This window comes from Geotrypetes seraphini, chromosome 7 (assembly GCF_902459505.1).
Source record: "Geotrypetes seraphini chromosome 7, aGeoSer1.1, whole genome shotgun sequence".
NCBI lineage: Eukaryota > Metazoa > Chordata > Amphibia > Gymnophiona > Dermophiidae > Geotrypetes > Geotrypetes seraphini.
Genome location: NC_047090.1, coordinates 140,891,587 through 140,911,478, shown reverse-complemented (window position 1 = coordinate 140,911,478; position 19,892 = coordinate 140,891,587). Strand labels below are relative to the sequence as shown.

The 19,892-nt window shown below is 40.5% G+C and overlaps 1 protein-coding gene across 1 annotated transcript in view; it reads right to left on the bottom strand.

The window, feature by feature from the left end:
- Window positions 1-242: 242 nt before the first annotated feature.
- The window catches only part of PELI2 (pellino E3 ubiquitin protein ligase family member 2), a 163,304-nt gene continuing 143,654 nt past the window's right edge, over window positions 243-19,892 (bottom strand). The window contains exons 4-6 of the mRNA XM_033953500.1: window positions 14,658-14,855; window positions 7,967-8,155; window positions 243-1,569 (exon numbers count right to left, since the gene is read on the bottom strand). Of these exons, the coding sequence (XP_033809391.1) occupies window positions 1,003-1,569; window positions 7,967-8,155; window positions 14,658-14,855 (954 nt within the window). The 3' untranslated portion in view covers window positions 243-1,002. The remainder of the gene's footprint in view (window positions 1,570-7,966; window positions 8,156-14,657; window positions 14,856-19,892) is intronic.

The window sequence follows — 19,892 nt, the reverse complement described above, 5'->3', positions numbered from 1 at the left end:
GTTGGTGTGCAACAGAACTGGGTTGTTCTTTTTTTTTTAATGATTGTGTTCTTTAATCTAATTTTACTCCATCAGAGTCACAAAAAAAGAAGTCTGTCTCTCTCTATTCCCTTTCAAAACAGGGAATTTCAAATATTCACCTTTTATGATTAATTATCACAGCCCAAACATTGACCCCCCTTCTTTACTTCTCAGCTCCAGAAGAAAATATACCTATGGTTTCTTTCTACAGTGATGGGTTGCTAGAAGGTCCTTTTTTTTTTTTTTTTTCCTTTTAATCACTATATCATAATATTACAACCCCTTAAAATTCAAGTTGAGCAGCAGAGACCCACTGCAATACACAAAATATAAAAGTCCATTAAATAGTTTGTAAGAAAAAAAAGGCTAGATAGCTTTTAGGTACTTGAACCCCACTGAGTGGGTAGATCCATGTGTTGGTACTGGTGCTTTGGAGTGCTGGCATGAAAAGACCCCCAAAAGCAATATACTATGAAAGTCACCAGCTGTATTACAGGCATAATTTTCTTTTCCATATCCAACTTCTCATAGGTGTATTTGACAGACACTTTCAAAGCCCACAGTGTTTTATCTCTTTGAGAAAATAGTCAACTCTGTTATGTTGCAAAGTTTTCAATACAAGATTATGCTCTTAAAGTTTCTTCTACTTCTGCAAAATGTTATTAAAAATGAAATATTAGAAGAAAATACTGTTCATTAGAAAATTGAAACTTTTTTTTTAAGAAATTAACATTTAAGACATGTTTCTTACCAAAGGTCTGTGGTAAAAGCCATTTTCTAAACACTGTAGACCTCAGTGAAAGTGCTCAATGAAACTACTGAGGTCTGCCAGGCTAAAATATCTTGTCTTCGTTAAATCCTGCACTGTCTGTTCTCCTCATTCATAGCGACATTATCAAAAAAAAGTTACATCTAAAGTTAGTGGCAAAACCTTCACAGTAACGATTTTAACAAAACAATCTTATAGTCTTGTAAATACCATCAGTCAACTGGGCCTTGGAAAATGAGTTTAATGCAGTTTTCTTCGCCAGAAAGCTGAGCTGCGCAGAAAGGACAAGCGGCATGAAATGCATGTGTGCCGTGGGGCAAAGGTATCTGGGACCAGTACTTCGCAGACTTCTCTGAGCAAACATGTCCACATGGACTGAAAGCGTGGGTGGGAGGTCCAGCATCCACGTAAAATCCTGCTTCGCAGCCAAGCCACAGAGGCACATAAGGGCCGACTGTTCTACACATCGGACATTCACGCTCATTTGCTTCTGTGTCACTACGATGTCCCCAGTTGTGGTAGCCGTGCACGTGGCCGCAGCTGAGGTAAGCCCAGGGTTGTTTCTCTTCTACTACATCCTTACGGTTAATACTGGGAAACGCCAATGTGTTCAACCCAACGGGGCACTGCGGCCTAGCTGCATTAATCTCCTGTCGCAGAGCTTCTATGTGCTTCTGAGTCGGCGTGTGAAACAAACCATCCGCTGTTCTCCACAGAAGGGTGGCGCCACACAGGTCAACCAGGGAACCATCCTGCAGGACGTTGGTTTCATTCTCCACCTTCGGAATATAAAAAGAGGAACAACACTTGAGATCAGAGCTTCTTAGTCATTGAAAATGGAAAGAAAAAATCAATGCTTCATATTACAGTAATGTGTTTATTCCTGCAATTCTTTCCTAGCTTGAATAAACCCTGAAATCTATGGAAAAATGGATTTCTCCACACAAGACCAGTGAATTTGTGACGCACACATTCTGCTAATGGCAAAAGATGGGCCCATAAATGCATAAGTCTACTGGCTGCTGATTTTTAATGGCATTCTGTGGATAGTGGCGGAAATTGCTCTAACCACTTCGGCAACATCATGGGACAGAGTTAGGGTGGCTGCTCTACGTATAGCTAAGTAGGCTACTTACTTTAGGGCTGCTAAAATGGCCACTTATCTATATGTATGTTTAGTGGTTGAATATTGCCACTGTCCATTGGCTTCTATAAAGTTGTTCACACAAATTTGGGTGCACAATTTATAGAATAATGGCAGTTGCACACCTAACTTAATTGTTTAATTAGGCGCCATTAAGTACCAATAGCAGCTCTTAAGTAGCATTAATTATTATGTTTATCATATTATTGTATTTGATGCTTCATTATTGTTCTAAGCGCCTTGATATTGTATGTGATATTGACTGCATCGATATGTTTATCTTATTATTATATTTGATGCATCATTACTGTTCTATGTGCTCTGATGTTATTTTTGTTGTTGATTGCATCAGTAAAAATTGTTTGAACCTAATTGGTGATGATACTAATTTGTGGTTATGCATGCAACTGCACTATTCTCCAAAAACCAGACCAGCTCTCTATTCTCCAGACACCTGAAGGGTTTAGGGATAGCTGAACCCCTTATGCCAAGTGTTTGCTTGGGTGTTACCAACAGAGTGTTACATCAGTAAGTGGGAACTCCTGTGAAAAGGTTTTGTGCGAGTTCACCAGGGTTCAACACCGCCAAATGCACAAGCGTGCTTGGCAGACATTACCCACTCACATCATTTTAAAACACTCTATGGGCTAATCTAAAAATCTATAATTCATAGTGCAAATTTTTTTTTTAAACTGCTTTTTTACTTTTTCTCTTTAAGCTATAAATTAATGCAAGAACTGTTATCAATCGCCCAAAACCCTGGCGTCTGTATAGCATGGAGAATTGAATTTAAATAGGATTCAAATAAATCAATCAACAATTCAACAACGCTTTTAAATGACATTGGTGAAAAGCTCCTGAGAAGTATAAAGCCTGGTGAATTTTAAACCCTTCATAAAATGGCTGAAAAACAGGAACTTATCTGCAAACCGCCGTTTTGTTTTTTCATGCGGGGTGCCAGCTGATTGCACTATTCTATCCACCTAGCCCCTGAATGCTGTAGTTTACACCTACAACGGGTTGTGCCCATGGGCAGGTCAGGTGTGTGCACTTTGCAGATGTGTGTGTAAGTTACAGCATACTATGATGTACATGTGCAACTGCCAGCTTTAGGCACCAGTATTTACACTAGCCTTTGAAATGGCATTAACACACCATAGATAGTGTAACAGCATCCTTCACAGCTTTCAAAACTGCCGGTGCATAAACATTAAGGCAGGGGGCTCATAGTCCCTCCTTGAGAGCCGCAATCCAGTCGGGTTTTTAGGATTTCCCCAATGAATATGCAAGCGATCTATGTGCATGAACTGCTTTCAATGCATATTCATTGGGGAAATCCTGAAAACCCGACTGGATTGCGGCCCTCAAGGAGGGACTTTGAGATCCCTGCATTAAGGGGACAATTTGAGTCAATAGCCTGAACAACATCTACAGAGACTGGCACAAACTCTAACTAGAGTTCAGCTACATCCTTCCATATCTTCTGCTCATATTTAGGAAATCCGGCACAAATTATCTCCTACTTTCATTGGAAAAAAAACCCAAACCGCCCAGCAAACTGCTCACAAGAGGGAAAAAGAATCCTATTCACTGAAAGGGCCACCAAAGAATTAACAATAGTGAACTCCCTTGACCAAGAATGTACTGCTGCAACTTTAGCAATATAATAATTCTACTTTGCACTCAATACCAACTGTTTATAATCATCCAAAGCTACCAAATACGCCTCCTGTGTAAACCCATCAGGATATTTCCTCCATTGTTGCTCCTTCTCATGGAGGCCTCGTTTGCTCTGCCTCACTTCTACTGAATACCAAGGACAACACACCTTAATTTCACCACTAACCCTTTGCAAAGGAGCAATCTTCTCCAAGGTTGACTAATGAAGCGTGCCACATAATTACAGCATTAGAAGAGGACAACCGAGGCATCCACAGCCACCTCAGTTCTCCTATCTTGTAAGAGAGCCATTTATATTTTGTCACTCTCAACTGACAAACATAGGAAAAATGAGGGATCGTCACTGTAAATGAAAACTTTATGATTTGACCAAGGCATCGCCAACACAATAGGCTCTAAACCAGGGGTAGGGAACTCCGGTTCTCGAGAGTCGTATTCCAGTCGGGTTTTCAGGATTTCCCCAATGAATATGCATGAGATCTATTTGCATGCACTGCTTTCAATGCATATTCATTGGGGAAATCCTGAAAACCCGACTGGAATACGACTCTCGAGGACCGGAGTTCCCTACCTCTGCTCTAAACTAATCTCAAAGGTTTGCTGTTCTTGTACAAAAATTAAATCCAATATGCACCCTCTTTTATGAGTCAATTCCTCCACTATTGCACCCTAACCCAGACATAAGAATAATAAAATCCTGCAACATTTCATCAGAACATATCATCCAAAAAGAAGTGTACAAGCCAACAGAACTGGGACCAATAGTTATTTGTTCAATGAACAACCCGACACTGCCAGTGTTTTTGCCTTTGGCCTGCCTCAGGGATCTTTATAGTTGTCTTTCACCTGATTTCCCTTTTAAAGATAATTGTCTCAATGTCAAATGAAACTGTTTTTGGGGCCATCATTTGATATTGGGAGAAACACATTATGCCTGACAGATATTTCTAAGTTAAAATCCCTCAAACCAGTTATAACACTGATGTCATCAAAGGGACAGAGCAAGCTCCCACACCCCGGACAACTTGGAAAGGGTCAGGTAGGTAGACCTAGATGGCAAAGACTGCTTCCACTCCCCAAATCTCCAGCCTCAAAGGGCAGAAGGCACAGCAGCACAGGTTCAGTTCACTCAAGCTGTATTAGCAGCCTGCCTCTAAATCCCGGCAGCATCTGACATCATCAAAGGGGCAGAGCAAGTTCCCACATCCTAGACAACTTGGGAAGGGTCAAGTAGTTAATACTGACTTCTCATGAATCATTCTAACAAACGATGCCATTCTTATAATGAAAATCTACACCAATTTTGGCGCTGCTGCTTCCTGGTTTACTTCACTGTTCCTTTAAGGCAGGTGATAATGTAATTGGGTTAAAGCTTTTCAGGGATGCAGATAAATCATGTTCCTTCTCCTGTGAACAGCATTCTGATATGAAATGGAGTTGAATAATTTGCCTTTTGCAACCTCTGTTAGGTCTTAGCATTTACATGTAAATATAAAAGGGGATTCATTCTAGTTATTATGTTTCATATTATTTTGAGTCCAGCATATAAATTGTAAGCTCCAGAATATTTACAATGTGTAATTGTATCCCTATTTAAAGTAGCATGCTGGTTAACACTACACATTAATTTTCTTTACCATAATTATATGCAATATGGTTGAAAATGGAAGACTAGGGGGTATACATAATGTAAAAAAACCTGTTCAGTTATTGTCATTTCAGTAAACTGGTGGTAGACATCGTATGATAAAATCGAGCACAAATGAGAGGGGCACTCGGAGAAATTGAAAGGGGACAGGTTTAGAACAAACGCCAGAAAGTTCTTTTTCACCCAGAGGGTGGTGGATACATGGAATGCACTTCCGGAGGCTGTGGTAGGCAGGAGCACGTTACAGGGCTTCAAAGAAGGTTTGGATAGGTTCCTAGAGGACAAAGGGATTGAGGGGTACAGATAGGAGTAGAGGTAGGTTATCGAAATAGTCAGGGACCACTGCTCAGGCAATAGGCCGCCGCGGGAGCGGACCGCTGGGCGAGATGGACCTCTGGTCTGCCTCAGCGGAGGCAACTTCTTATGTTCTTATGAAAGGCATGTATGTATTTGTATAACATAAGCTCCTAGATCCAGCTCTAGTAGCACACAAACACCAGCACACACTTTTACACCTGCTCCGAAGACCATGTAGTTGTGTGCGTATACTCTAAAAGGATAATTTAATAAGGGCATTCTCATGCATATATGATTGTATGAGGGTAGTTCAATTACAGTGCACCTAAAGGGTTCCTTTTCTATAAAGGAAAGTAGGCACCAAAGGGGAATATATGCATATATGAGTTATTTTAGGCACAAACACTCACACCAGCCATAGAATTGGTGTAAATGCTTGTGCCTAAAAGCCAGAGATATATGCATAACTTATAATTACATACATTAAATGTGAATCATGCCCCTGCTCTGTCTAGACTCTGCTCATATAATATGCCTACCTGTGAGATATGCACTATGAGCATTTCTCGTATATGTCAATATTCTAATCATTTACATGATTATTCACTATCTAAATGTGAGCACCTTACTTATAGTAGACCCTATGGGGGCTCATAATCAAAAGTTTAAAACGTCAAACAACCAGCCTAGGTTGGCACTTGGACGTCCTAATAGCAGGGACGTCCAATTGTCCATAATCAAAATCAACTTTCTGGACATGCAGCAACACTTCTAAGCTGTTGTATGTCCAGAGAGCAAAGGGGTGTGTTGGGAGGTGTGTTATGGGTGGGAATCAGGTGGGCTTCAACCTGGGCATACCCCAGCCATAATCAAAACTTTCCTAGAGGGAGCTTAGACACCGGCAGTTAGGCCTGTTTGAGTTTGTCTAAGTTCAACAAAGGGGCCCAAACTATTAAGAAGACCACTGGAGGATTTAAGGCATGACCCCCCCCCCTTACTCTCCCACCACCCACAGAGCAACACCCCCCCATAGGCTTCCCATCAGCTGATTGCGGCAAAAGGAATCCTCATCAACTGAGCCGGTTTGGGGGATTCCCCCTGCCAGGATCAGCTGAGCCACAGAGCCCTACACCCCTTTCCCTGACATCCTGTACCTCCCCTGATATCTCCACCCATCTCCCCAACATTCTTGGGCTCCTCTCCCACATCCCGGAAACCCCCTCCCCCGTACCTTTGGAAGAGCAAACGGCAGGAGGGAAGCTCACTCACTCCTGCCTAGAGGGTAGCATGCTGCATACCTTCCTCAGGGGTCCTAAGAAATGTAAATTTATCAAAATATGTGGATGAAGAAACACCGATATTGAGGTGCAATGTGCTAGTGGATCTATTTGTACACATGTATCTCCAGGCAATTTTATAAGATCCTACTCGATCACAAAAAAATCATTCTATGTTGTCTCATTTTGAAATGAAGATGAAGTGAAAAACATACTGGTCCAAAAATTGAAATCTCAATATAGTTTATTTTAGTTTGTAGGGTTAAATACACTGACAACTACTGAGCTACCTGTTCATCTGGAGATCAATATTTGTCAGTTCTATAATTTGTTTTGATCTGGTTTGTGTAGTTTATAAACAGCAATATATCTGAATTTTTTAAAATTACCCCATATAAAGTAAACACACACAATTACAACTGTTCCAAAATAGGAAAGAATAGGCAAGCATGCACATAAATGCTAATCCTACTCCTCCTGCCTATTCTCCTCCCCAGGAAAGCCTATGCATTAAAGATAGGAGCAATGTGCTAGTGCAGGAATAGGCAATTCCGGTCCTTGAGAGCCGGAGACAGGTCAGGCTTTCAGGATATCCATAATAAATATGCATGAGATACATTTGCATCTCAAGGAGGCAGTGCAAGCAAATCTATCTCATACATATTCATTATAGATATCCTGAAAACCTGACCTGGCTCTGGCTCTCGAGGACCGGAATTGCCTACCCTTGTGCTAGTGGACCTAATTTGTACACATGTATCTCCTGGCAATTTTATAAGATCCTACTCGAGCACAAAACACATCATTCTACTTGCTTAAGTTCCTTTTAAAATTATCTCCAATATGCTTTGGAAACTTCCTTCTATACTTTTTTTTTTTAAAGCAACAAAACTCAAAACAGATTGCTTCATTTGTTACTGTCCTATTGCATCTGATCTTCTCTCATAACCAGCTCAAAGATTTTGCTATAGAAAGGAAAAGAAAATGAAAGTGACATGACGTGAACAATAACTTTGCTTTTAACCATGAAAACTATCACTAGCTTACCAGTTTACCCCTTTGTAGAGCCAATCTGGTTTCCCGCCACATGCCAGTTTTGCTTTTAACCATAAAAACTATCGTTAGCTTACCAGTTTACCCCTTTGTTGAGCCGATCTGGTTTCCCGTAATGTGTAAACATCACCACAGACTGAGATTTCCCGCCATATGCCCGGTCTGGATTCCTCTGTAAACCCTCCTTTTGGATGCATCACCAGAACACCATTTGTTGTTAGTCCATCCATATGACCATCAGGATTCTTCCACTTAGCTGCTTTTTCCTAAGTAAGATCGAAAAATACTGGTTAAAAAAAAACTGCTTTAAATCCAGCATTAAGGTCTATATAACCAGTGTAAGAACTTTTTAAACAATTCTGTGCACAAATTCAAAATACAATTTTTGCACAACATTTGCAGTGCTGAAACCCATCATTCTTTTTGACACCTGTTGGAGGGTAACGCTATAACACAAAAAGAAATCCAACAAAACTGCAGTAGATGTAGAATAACACAAAAACAAAGAGAAATACTGCCAAAACGATGTACTAGATGACGTCTTTATTTCAAACAATAACCGTTGTAAAAATGTGGTACACCTATGTGATGAAGGAACAGGGACCCGACACGATCCGTGTTTCGACTAACACATCTTCCTCAGGAGTCCAAGGAGTTCCTGAGAGGACAACACAAACAACGTACAAATGAACCGGAACTCACAGTGAAGCGTAGCTGCCTGGATAATAATTTATTTTCTCGTATACCGCCCCACCAACAGTTCTAGGCGGTTCACAACAGAAAACTGAAACTAGTCAGCAAGAAATACAATTTCAAAATACACTTCTGCACACAACCATTAGTACAGCATTGATTAAAAATATGATAAACAGAAATAAAACAGCACAAGATTGATTAAAATATGTTAAACAAAAGTAAAGTAAAAGTATAAAAACACCATCATGAATATTAAATGAATCAACATTCTTGTTCATCAAATAAATAAGTTTTTAAAGATTTCCTAAATGTAAAATAAGAATAGGCTTGAGTAATCAACGGGCCCCAACCAGGAGTTCATCTTCTCTGGATGAGCTGTGTATCAACGGGTGGCTGAAACATGTTGAGAATTCACAAAACAAGAGAATTCAAGTAGATTCAAAAACACATACAGAAAAATGACAAAAAAAAGATAAATATAAATGTGGGCTCAGTGGAATCAACATCAGAAATGCCACAGACAGGCTAAAAAGATGTTAAACATGTCCATCATAGCACACGCCCTCCCTACCTCCAATTGAATAAACAGAGTAAAAAGATAAGAAAAAGACTGATCTCAGCTGTTTTCTCTGATGTCCTCTCCTGATCAGGAAGGCAAGAGTTAATGTGCCATGGCGTTCTGTCTTGTCTGGCAAACAAAATCTTGTGTTTCCCAGTTCCAAATCTTCTGTTTGGTTGATGTGGTTCCTGCTGTGCTTGGTAGTTGGTGGCGTTCCCCCCCCCCCCCCACCTCCCTCCTCCTGCATTGGATTCTTCCTCTTGAAACAGAACAGTTGAAACATGATCTGTGTCGAGGAAGTTGAGGGGAGCTTTCAGAAGCATTTGGATTTTACTGTTTTGGATGTGGAGTGTGTATGGACTATTTTTTGGATGCAGTTTTGTTTTTGATTTTGGCTTGATTTTCACTGAAGATTTGGGGACTAGGGGAACACAAGATTTTGTTTGCCAGACAAGATGGCACATTAACTATTGTCTAATGTTACATAAGGACATAAGAACAGCCGTACTGGGTCAGACCAATGGCCTTCAGGCCCAGTATTTTGTTTACACAGTGGCCAATCCACAGCGGGCTTTCAAATTAAAACTCTTTAAGGGGAAGTTATCAGCAGGGGCCACCACTAAGATGGGTTATTTTACCACAGGTCCCTTTAGGTGCTACAAGATCTAGTTACTATAATCTAGGTTAATAGCAACGTGGTCCATCTCTCTAGCCACTGGAGAGCCAACTATATTTTGTAGAGCATACAATTGACTTAAGAGGGATCAAGAGAAATCTTAGATGAAACAGAGAAAAACTTCTATTACTGCTATTAAGAATCAATGAATTCTCAAATAGCCACATAGCAATTGTTGCTTCTGCTTTACTCAAATCCTGAGTGGATATTTGGAGTACAGGAACTGCAAGCTGAATATCATCAGCATGAAAGTATATGAATCCCCATAGACCAAATGAATATATCAAGTCCTTAGGGATTGCGTATAGATAATAAAAATGATGGGAGATAGTGATGATCCTTATGAAACTCCAATTCATTAGTCTCAACCCAGAAACCTCTCTTTTTTTCTGCTATAGAAAAGCAACAGGACAGATGCTAAACATTTCATAGTCTTTCCTACAATACTCAATGTTTTTCTATTCAGCAAAGCAGAGTCATCTGGGTCAAAGCACTAGAAAGAGCAAATAAAACCAACATGGCCTGTTCCTCCATATCCATTACAAAGAATTGCATTGTGTATTATCATTAAGTCCAATTTTCCACACATAAATACATCAAGACCCCTGACTCCTCCAAGAAGTCTGTTAGCTGTGCTGTGGCTACTTTTCCAAATATCTTTTCCAGAAAAGGAATACTGGCCACAGATCTGTAGCTAGAGCATAAAAAACCCCATCTGAAGTAGTTATTTTTTTTTGTTTTTTTTTTAATAAAATGCTTTAAAGTGATATAAACAAGAAGGGAAATCACTGTTCCTAAAAGACATAAACTAGCATTAACAAATATCCCAACAAGAAATTTATATAACTATGAAACAAAGATGTTTCTTAAAGTCCAACAGATATAATTCATAATAACTGTCCAAAACCTCAAACTCAATTTCCATACCCAGGGCAGGATTAACCAATAGGCCAAGTAGGCACGTGCCTAGGGCCCAAAATGGTCAGGGGGGCCCGATGAAGGAGGGTATCAACATTGTTTTTTCTAAACGACGATTGGCCCCTCCAGCATCGATCGGCAACACGGGATCTCCCCCCCCCCTCCCCCATTGACGTAAAGCAAGACAAGCAAGCAACGCGGGTAAGAAAGGCAACGGGAACTGTAATTGTGCAAGTGGTACTGCTTGCCCAAAACTTCCCTCTGACGCAGCTTCCTGTTTCTGCCTGGGCACATGGTGGGGTGGGGCGGGGCAGGGGGCCCAGTGTACTTGGGTGCCTAGGGGCCCTCGACGAATTAATCCTGCCCTGTCCATACCTAAAGAAGGTTGCCTTCGTTCATTGTTAAGCATCATATCCTCCTGACCACTGGCCACTGTTGGAAAAAGGATACTGGGCTTGACGGGTCTTTGGTCTGTCCTGGTATGACAACTCTTATGTAAATATTCTCCTTTTCAAAACTACTACCAGAATTCAGATTTCTACATTCTGTCTACAATAAGGTTGCATGTGTTAACAGACATGTTTGCGCATATATTACCCAACAGCGGTAAATTCAAATGATCCAATCCAATCCAGATGAAAATCACTTATTTGGAAAGGCAGCTAAAAAATTAAACAAATTCATCAATATGACAATAGGATAACCGCAGTCAGACTAATCTTCAACCTGAGAAAATATGACTCGATTACAGACTTAATCAGGCAACTGCACTGGCTACCTATCCAATCACAAATAACCTTCAAAACTGCATGCATCATTCACCGTATACTTTACAGAAACTCCAGGGCTCCTCTCATCCAATTCTTCTCCAAGGCATGGTCTACTTCCCGCAGAACCCTCAAGAGAATACTTCTAAATCTCCCTTCCACAAAAAATCTGCAATACAAACGTGTTTTCCACTCCATGCTCACCTTTCTAGGTGTAAAAACTTGGAATGACCTTACTGAAATGATCAGGATGGAATCTAACTACACCATATTCCAGAAGAAACTGAAAACTCATCTATGTGACACTTAATCACCTGTATCCTCTCCTCCCCCTCTCTTCTCTTCTCCCACCCCTCCTCCCCCCATCTCCTTCCTCACCCCCCTCTTTAAGTCACCTTAACACAAAAATAGAAGATTAGATTAGATAATATTGGAGCAGAATAATTATCCAGGAGTTAGAATAGCAGGCTCAGAACCAAGGAAGCCAAGGCTGAAATCCCACTTTACCCACTTATATTATTTCTGACTTTAAACAAGTCATTTCTCGCTACAGTGAGGCCCGGATTCTCTATATGGCGGCTGCCGATTGCATGTCAATCACACGACAGCACCGTATACAGAACTGTGCCTCCAGGAAAGATAGGCGCCGGAAATGTAGGTCAGCGTATTCCAGGCCTACATTTCCAGCACCTATCTTTGTTGTGAATCGCACCAATATAGGCGTTTTAGGCTGCATAACGCCACTTCCAACGACAGTCGATCAAAGTGGCCTAAATTGCCTAAGGAGATGCGATTCCGGCACTGATTTTTTAGGTGCCGGTAGGCACTTTAACTTTCTTTTTTTGCCGTTTTAAATAAGAACATAAGAATAGCCTTACTGGGTCAGACCAATGGTCCATCAAGCCCAGTAGCCCGTTTTCATGGTGGCCAATCCAGGTCACTAGTACCTGGCAAAAACCCAAAGAGTAGCATCATTCCATGCTACCGATCCAGGGCAAGCATGGCATTTCTTAATTAACTTAGGCACCTCACACACAAATTTACAGCCTCATGCACTAACTTGTATTAATAAAAGCTCCGTTATTCTGCATGAAGCCTACTTACCAAGTGCAAAATTGTCAAAGCAGGTTAGTAAATAAAGTCCTTAGAAAGTAAAACCTCTTAAAACAAGAATACCTACTGTATCTTAAGTTTAGATTTGAAAGTCTAATTTAATTCCAAAATCTAGATTCAAGGTTTGTATTTTATTTCTACAAATGCATGCATTGTAATATGGTTTTTGCCACCAATACATTCTATTTGACAGAACATAAAATGAGAATTACTGCTGTTTAGTGACATCATCCAGATTATACTCCATTAGAAAATGTTCTGTTCAAAAGGCAACGCTGAATAAATAAATTATATGTTTGGATTGGATTTACTATATTTGATATACCGCTTGTACATGATTATTACATTACATTACATTACATTAGGGATTTCTATTCCGCCATTACCTTGCGGTTCAAGGCGGATTATTAAGTGGTTTATAATACTAATACATTAGAAATGAGGGTTACATTTTCAATCTTTAGAAAATTTTCCCTCTCTGTCCCAGTGGGCTCACAATCTAATTATAGTATCTATGTAAGAAGTATTTAAATACATGCTAGAGAAATATGAAGAGAAGAAAGAGGAGTACAGTACTGTGAATACTATAGGCATACAAAAAGGCAGCATAAGAGAAAGCTACAAAATTTCCATATCAAAGCAGAAAGAAAAGCAAGCAAGAAAAAAAAAAATAGCAAAATTAAGCAAACCTAGCAAAAATAAAATGAAAAAAATATTGGAAAATTTGGCTTGGTATGAATCTGGACACCAAGGGATGTACAGATAATGTTTTTTTGTCCAGAGGAGTATGAAAAGCACTAATAGCACAAAGATGAACTCTGACTGAAGTTGTTTTGAAATCAGAGTTAGAAAGATGAAGGAGATAATCTAGAACCGATGAGAGAGGAGGGGTGATTGGATCCAGTGAGTGGCGAGTACATCAATTTGTCAAGAGGGTCCATTTGAAACAGAGAGGCCCGAGGAAGGGGGCCTTAGGCGCCTGGGCCAATCTGTCCCTAGGATCCTGTGGGTTGGGCAGGGGAGGGGTGGGACCACCTCATTTGGATGGAGGCGAGCCTGCTGGCCGGACGGTGCGAGGACCCGGGGAGGGGTTCCAGGGGGGGGCTCATGGGGGGGTCCGGAGAGGGGGGTTGGGGTGTTTTGATGGGGTGGGTCATTGAGGGGGGGTCTGGCAGGAAGGGTTGGGTACCCTCCTGCCCGCAATCTTCGGGGGCGGGGCCTACCTGCAGGAAAGGTTGAGCACCTTCCTGCCAGCGATCGTGGGTTCTGTGGGTAGGAGGGGTTGGGCACCATCCTGCCGCAATTGTCAGGGGTAGGGTGGAGTGACTCTATCGGCAGGAAGGGTTGATCACCTTCCTGCCAGCGATCGTGGGTTCTGTGGGCAGGAGGGATTGGGTACCCTCCTGCCGCAATCGTTGGGGGGGGTAGAGGGGAGACTGGCGGCTGCAGCTGTGGCCACTATACTAATTGCAGCAGGGAGATCCCTTGCTGCAATTAAGTATAGCAGCCTCGTCTACTTACCATGTAGGCCAGCATTTTGCTGGCCTACATTTAAGTGTCTTCCACTCTACTAGGGAGACGAATAGGGCCGCCTAACTTTGCCTAAGGCTACTGCCTAGCCTTAGGTGAGCTTGCGGGCCTCCTTAGGCTCCCGGAGGCGCCTTCAATATAGGCGACCTGCCTAGGGAGCATTTTTTTTTTAGAAAACGTGTCTCCCGATTGGCTGATTAGACAGCTGTAGGACGCCTACAGCTGCCTACAATCGGGACACACTTTGCAGAATCAGGGCCTGAATGTCCAAAATGGAAAAGCTTTGCTTGCTGACAGACAGGCATGACACCAGACAACCAGTACTAGTTAGTATCCATGAAGGAAGATATCTAATGCTACACTGGTCAAAGTAACTTTCAAATACACGGGAAAACTAATAAAAAGATCTGTACTCTAATATATCAAAAAGGCGCAGGAATGTTGTGCTGATCCTCACTCAACAAAGCCAAGAAACATCCTTCCTCCCCCCCCCAGCAGTTTATACTTACCCCAAGAAAGATGTTTTTAGAAGAGTCAAATCCTGCTGCAAAAATTTGTGCTGTGTATGGTGGATTCCTATCACAGACAATCCTACATGCAAATCTGGATATAGTACTTTGTGTTATCTGGGTTTCATCATTGTTCTGGCTGCCAGAAATTGTATCCGTTACTACGAAATCTATGGGGCTCTCTGTGGATCTTCCAATCTGAAAGAATTAACACATTTTCTGACACTATTATTTTTGAAAACAGCTCTATTTTAGCAAAAATACACATTAATATTGAAGCTTTATTGATGCTTCAGTCATACTCTAAGATCCCAATATTTAAAAAGCACTTAGACGTTCAGCACCATGTATGTAAGTGCTTCATTTTTCAATATCAGGCAGCATTATTTGTATTAGAGCAGTGGTTCCCAACCCTGTCCTGGAGGACCACCAGGCCAATCGGGTTTTTAGGCTAGCCCTAATGAATATGCATGGAACAGATTTGCATGCCTGTCACTTCCACTATATGCAAATCTCTCTCATGCATATTCATTAGGGCTATCCTGAAAACCCTTTTGGCCTGGTGGTCCTCCAGGACAGGGTTGGGAACCACAGCATTAGAGCAGAGGGGATATGGATGGAACATTCTGACCCAGTAACAACTACATATTTCATCACATATGTAAAGGCTCCAATATTTGGCCTCTGTACAATGACTGACTTTTTGTATTGCTGGTGTTAAGAAGTGGAACGCTTTGGTGGGCCAATTATGACTGTGTAAATCGGCTTCAATTTAAGAAACAGTTAAAAACACTGTTGTTTGTTATTGCATTTTTGTGATTTATTAGTTGTTATCTGAAAAGAAGAAACTATTTAATTATGGAGATTTTAAGATTTTAGTTTGTTTGTTATTTTATGTATGTTTTTACTGTAAATCATTTAGTTTTTTCTTTAAACGGTATAAAAAAAGTTTTCAATAAATAAATATACATACATATAGCTTACTGTATATGTTTGGCTCAGATAGAGAAAAAACAGGAGTGCCCAAGTCAAACATGTAACTACTACTATTAATTATTTCTATAGCGCTACCAGACATACGAAGCGCTGTACAAAGAAGACAGTCCCTGCTCGAAAGAGCTTACAATCTAAACAGATAAGATAGACAAACATGATGTCATAGATACAGTTAAGGAGAACTTTTTAATTTTTTTATTTTATTTAGTAATTTCAATTATACATATCAAGTATAGATATACAAGAGAAGAACATTGATGAAACATATTTTACAAGAACTATTAAACTAAACTAAACTAAACCTTAGGTTTTTATACCGCGCCAACTCCATGGTCGTGGAGTTCGGCACGGTTTAGAGGGATTGTAATAAGAAAGGAACTCCAGGGAAATGGTTAGATGAAGATCGGAGGGAAGAGGAATGTTAGAGAGCTAGGATGTCAGAGAGGAGGGAGAGTTAGATTTTAGAGAAAAGCCAGGTTTTCAGATGTTTGCGGAAGGGTTGGAAAGCACTCAGGTTCCGAAAGGGGGAGGAAAGGTTATTCCAGAGCTCGGTGAATCTGAAGAGGAGGGAAGTCCCCAGTTTTCCTGGGTGGGAAATGCCTTTTAGTGAGGGGAAGGATAGTTTCGATTTTTGGGTAAGTCTGGAGGTACTAAGATTCGAGGAATTCCAGGAAAGTGGAATTAATGGAGGAAGGATGCCGTGGAGGATCTTGAAGGCTAGGCTGATGCATTTGAAGTTGACTCTGGAAGTTATCGGAAGCCAGTGAAGCTTGGAAAGGAGTGGTGAGACGTGATCGAATTTACTTTTAGCAAAGATAAGCTTGGCCGCGGCATTTTGGATCCGCTGGAGTCTGTGGAGGTTTTTCTTCGTTAGGCATATGAAGATGAAATTGCAATAGTCCAGTCTGGAGAGAAAGAAACTAAGGGCCTCTTCTATCAAACTGCGCTAGCAGTTTTTGGCGCAGAGAGCCGCGCTGAATGGCCCCGTGCTGTTCCTGATGCTCATAGGAACTCTATGAGCGTCGGGAGCAGCGCAAGCCATTCAGCGTGGCTCACTGCACTACAAACTGCTAGCGCAGTTTGATAGAAGAGGCCCTAAGTTAAGGGGAATAGTTAATCTGTGGGCTAGGTTGGTAGGCGGTGGGGAGTAGGGTTCTAGATTGAAGGCTATATCAAAAAGGTGGGTTTTCAGTCTGCTTTTAAGCAATGTAAGGGAAGAAACTTGGTGAACAAACTCAGGTAATTTATTCCAGGCATAAGGGGCAGCTAGATGAAAGGAATGAAGTCTGGAATTGGCAGTGGAGGAGAAGCGTACAGCTCAGAGCAGCTTATCTGAGGAACAGAGTTCTATGGGAAGTGTATAAGGAGAGAGAAAAGAGGAGAGTTATTGAGGGGCAGCAGAATGAACACACTTGTAGGTGAGCAATAGGAGCTTGAACTGTTTGCAAAGGTGGATAGGGAGCCAGTGAAATGATTTAAGAAGAGGGGTGACACGAGTGTAGCGAGGTTGGTAGAAGAAGTCTTGCAGCAGAGTATTGCACAGTTTGAAGGGGGGGGGGGAGGTGGCACTGCAGGAGACCAGTTAGAAGTAGATTGCAGTAATCTAAGCGTGAGGTTACAAGAGTCCAGGTAGTGTGCTCAGAGAGGAAGAGGCAAACTTTGATGATGTAGAGATAGAAGCGACAGGCCTTAGCAGTTTGTTGGATGTGCATAGAAAATGAGAGGTTGGAATCAAATTGACTCCAAGGTTGTGAGCAGAGGAGACTGAAATGATGACAGTATTATTTACAGAGATGGAGAATGGAGGAAGAGGAGCAGAAGGTTTAGGAGGATAATGTAGTGAACAATTTATCAGCCGATTTAGCATCTCCGGTTGAGAAAGTTGCTAAATCCCAGATTCTCTATTTTTCCACCCTTGGTGCTTTACAATTAGATCATCAAACTTGGGGTAGTGTCAAAATGGTGGCTCAAGAGGATCTATAATGCTGCAGACCTCTGCATCAACTTTTTCTATTTTATACAAACTTTTCTCACTACAGTTTCATGGGCTAATGGAAAGGGAGGCTCAGGGTTTTCACTCCCTTCTTCTCTCTGTATGCCTTAAGACTGAAAGGTAATTTTAAAGTAGCATTCATGTCCAAGAAGTGTCTCATGGTACCACAAGTGGAGTTTGCACCATGCTGAAATGTGCTTACCTCTTCTTTAAATATAAATACAGTACAAAATATTTACTTATATTTTGCCCATGCCTCAAAAAATTCAAGGTGGATTACAGTAACATAAGGATATTAAAACCAAGGTTTTCTTCATCCCTATCCTTATAGATACATTGTTATAGTTTAAAAACTTCTGAAATAAGTACATTTTCAATTGTCTGCTAAAAAGAATGAAGAGTTAGGTTGATTTCTCAACTCTAAAGGCAATTAATTCCAAAATATGCAGATTGATAAGGAAAAAATAAAGTGTTAGATATTTTTATATTTAAGTTCCTTAACACTATGAAAATAAAAGTTTACGTGCATTTACATTTCTGATAGTCACTCAGAGGAAGGAGAGTAACCTCTAGTGTCAAGGCCTATCATCATCATTACATGGTTACTAGATGGTACTGGCTGCTGCTGAAGAGTTTAGGATTATTGATTTACCAACTCATGGTAATACGGTATACAAGAATAAAGTTATTATTATTATTATTATTTTTCCTTTTTCCTAACCTCTGCTCAAGTTCAGGATAGAGTGAAAGGCATATAAAAAAAGAAAAGAGTTTTCAATAACTGAAACAACATACTTTGTGTAAGAATGGCTTCACTGTGTTCATTGCTACAAAATCTGAGCACAGATGTTGACAGGTTGGGTAAATTTTCATAAGCACAGTGCCAGGGAATGCAGGAATTTGGAACAGTGTTAAGTATATGGAGAGAATGTACTTGTGAAAGAATGTGGATAAGGGAAGTGTGCCTATGCAAACAATAACCTGGAAGCCAAAGTAGGCCTTATCAAACAGGTAAAAACGAGTTGAATGAAGGTGTTACCTCTTTAGGATGGTCTGTACTGAACTTTGTAACTTTTTAACCAAGATATACTAGAGCCCAGATACCATACGATATGTCACTTTTCTTAGCTTAATATCTAACAAAAATTGGTCCACAGTCAATGTTTATTCAAAACAGGAAAAAAGATTGAAAAGGACAGAGGCGGTGGCTTTATTTGAGACCGCTCCAGAACAAGAGGTTGATGGTTTTGATTGTTTGCCCATCGCCTACCCGACAGCCTTATTGCAGGCTTGCCGTTTGATTCAGATTACCAAGGATCTTCGCTCCTGACGAAGGTGTACGAAACGGAGCTCTGTTGAGTGGAGATTTCTTGCGAGTGGAGATTGATTTCAGAAACACTCGCTTTTCTACATCGAGTGACTGGAAGCTAAGTATTTATCATTTTTTCAAACCGGGGACATATGTACATTTAAGTGATGACTTATAGAATTTATGTTCTCTTTGAATTTTTCATATGAACTGCGGGACTTTGAAACATATTGATTTGGATTGGTTCAGCGCTTTTCACTCAGACTTAATGGATTGACTGTCAGTCATTTTTTATCTTATTGCTTGAATCTTTAGTCCCTTCTTTCAAGTATGTGACTTTGAATATTTGGACTTCTTGTCACCTTTTTCATTTTTCCTTTTTCTTTTGTCTTCTTGGTGGGCGCGTTCACTTTTTTTCATTTTTTAAGTTGTGAACATTTTAATTTTTTCATTAGCACTTTTTTCAGTTATTTATATCAATCTACATTTTATTTCAGCTATAGCATTTTTTGCCACAGATACCTTATTTAACTCACCCTTAGGAGGTTATATGCCATATCTCGGGGATTTAAGATTGTAAGGGACAGCTTGGTGATTTATCTTTTCATTTCTGTGGATTTGTTTTTCGGTCACGGACAAACATGATGTATGAGGCAGCAATTTTTATCCAGATATTATCTGGATGATGCTAGTCATCGCAAAGTTACTGCCTGAGCCTTATACTGGGCACCTTTCACATGGCTCATACTGATGTCCATCAAACAAATAAAAAATAAAAAATAAATAAAAACAAAAATACATACAAATCCACGACAAACTTGACAGCATTATCTTGTTTAAGGGTTGGGGATCATAGTTACATTTATATAACCATTTTCTAGATTATTTATCTATTAGTAATCTGTCCTTTTCAATCTTTTTTCCTGTTTTGAATAAA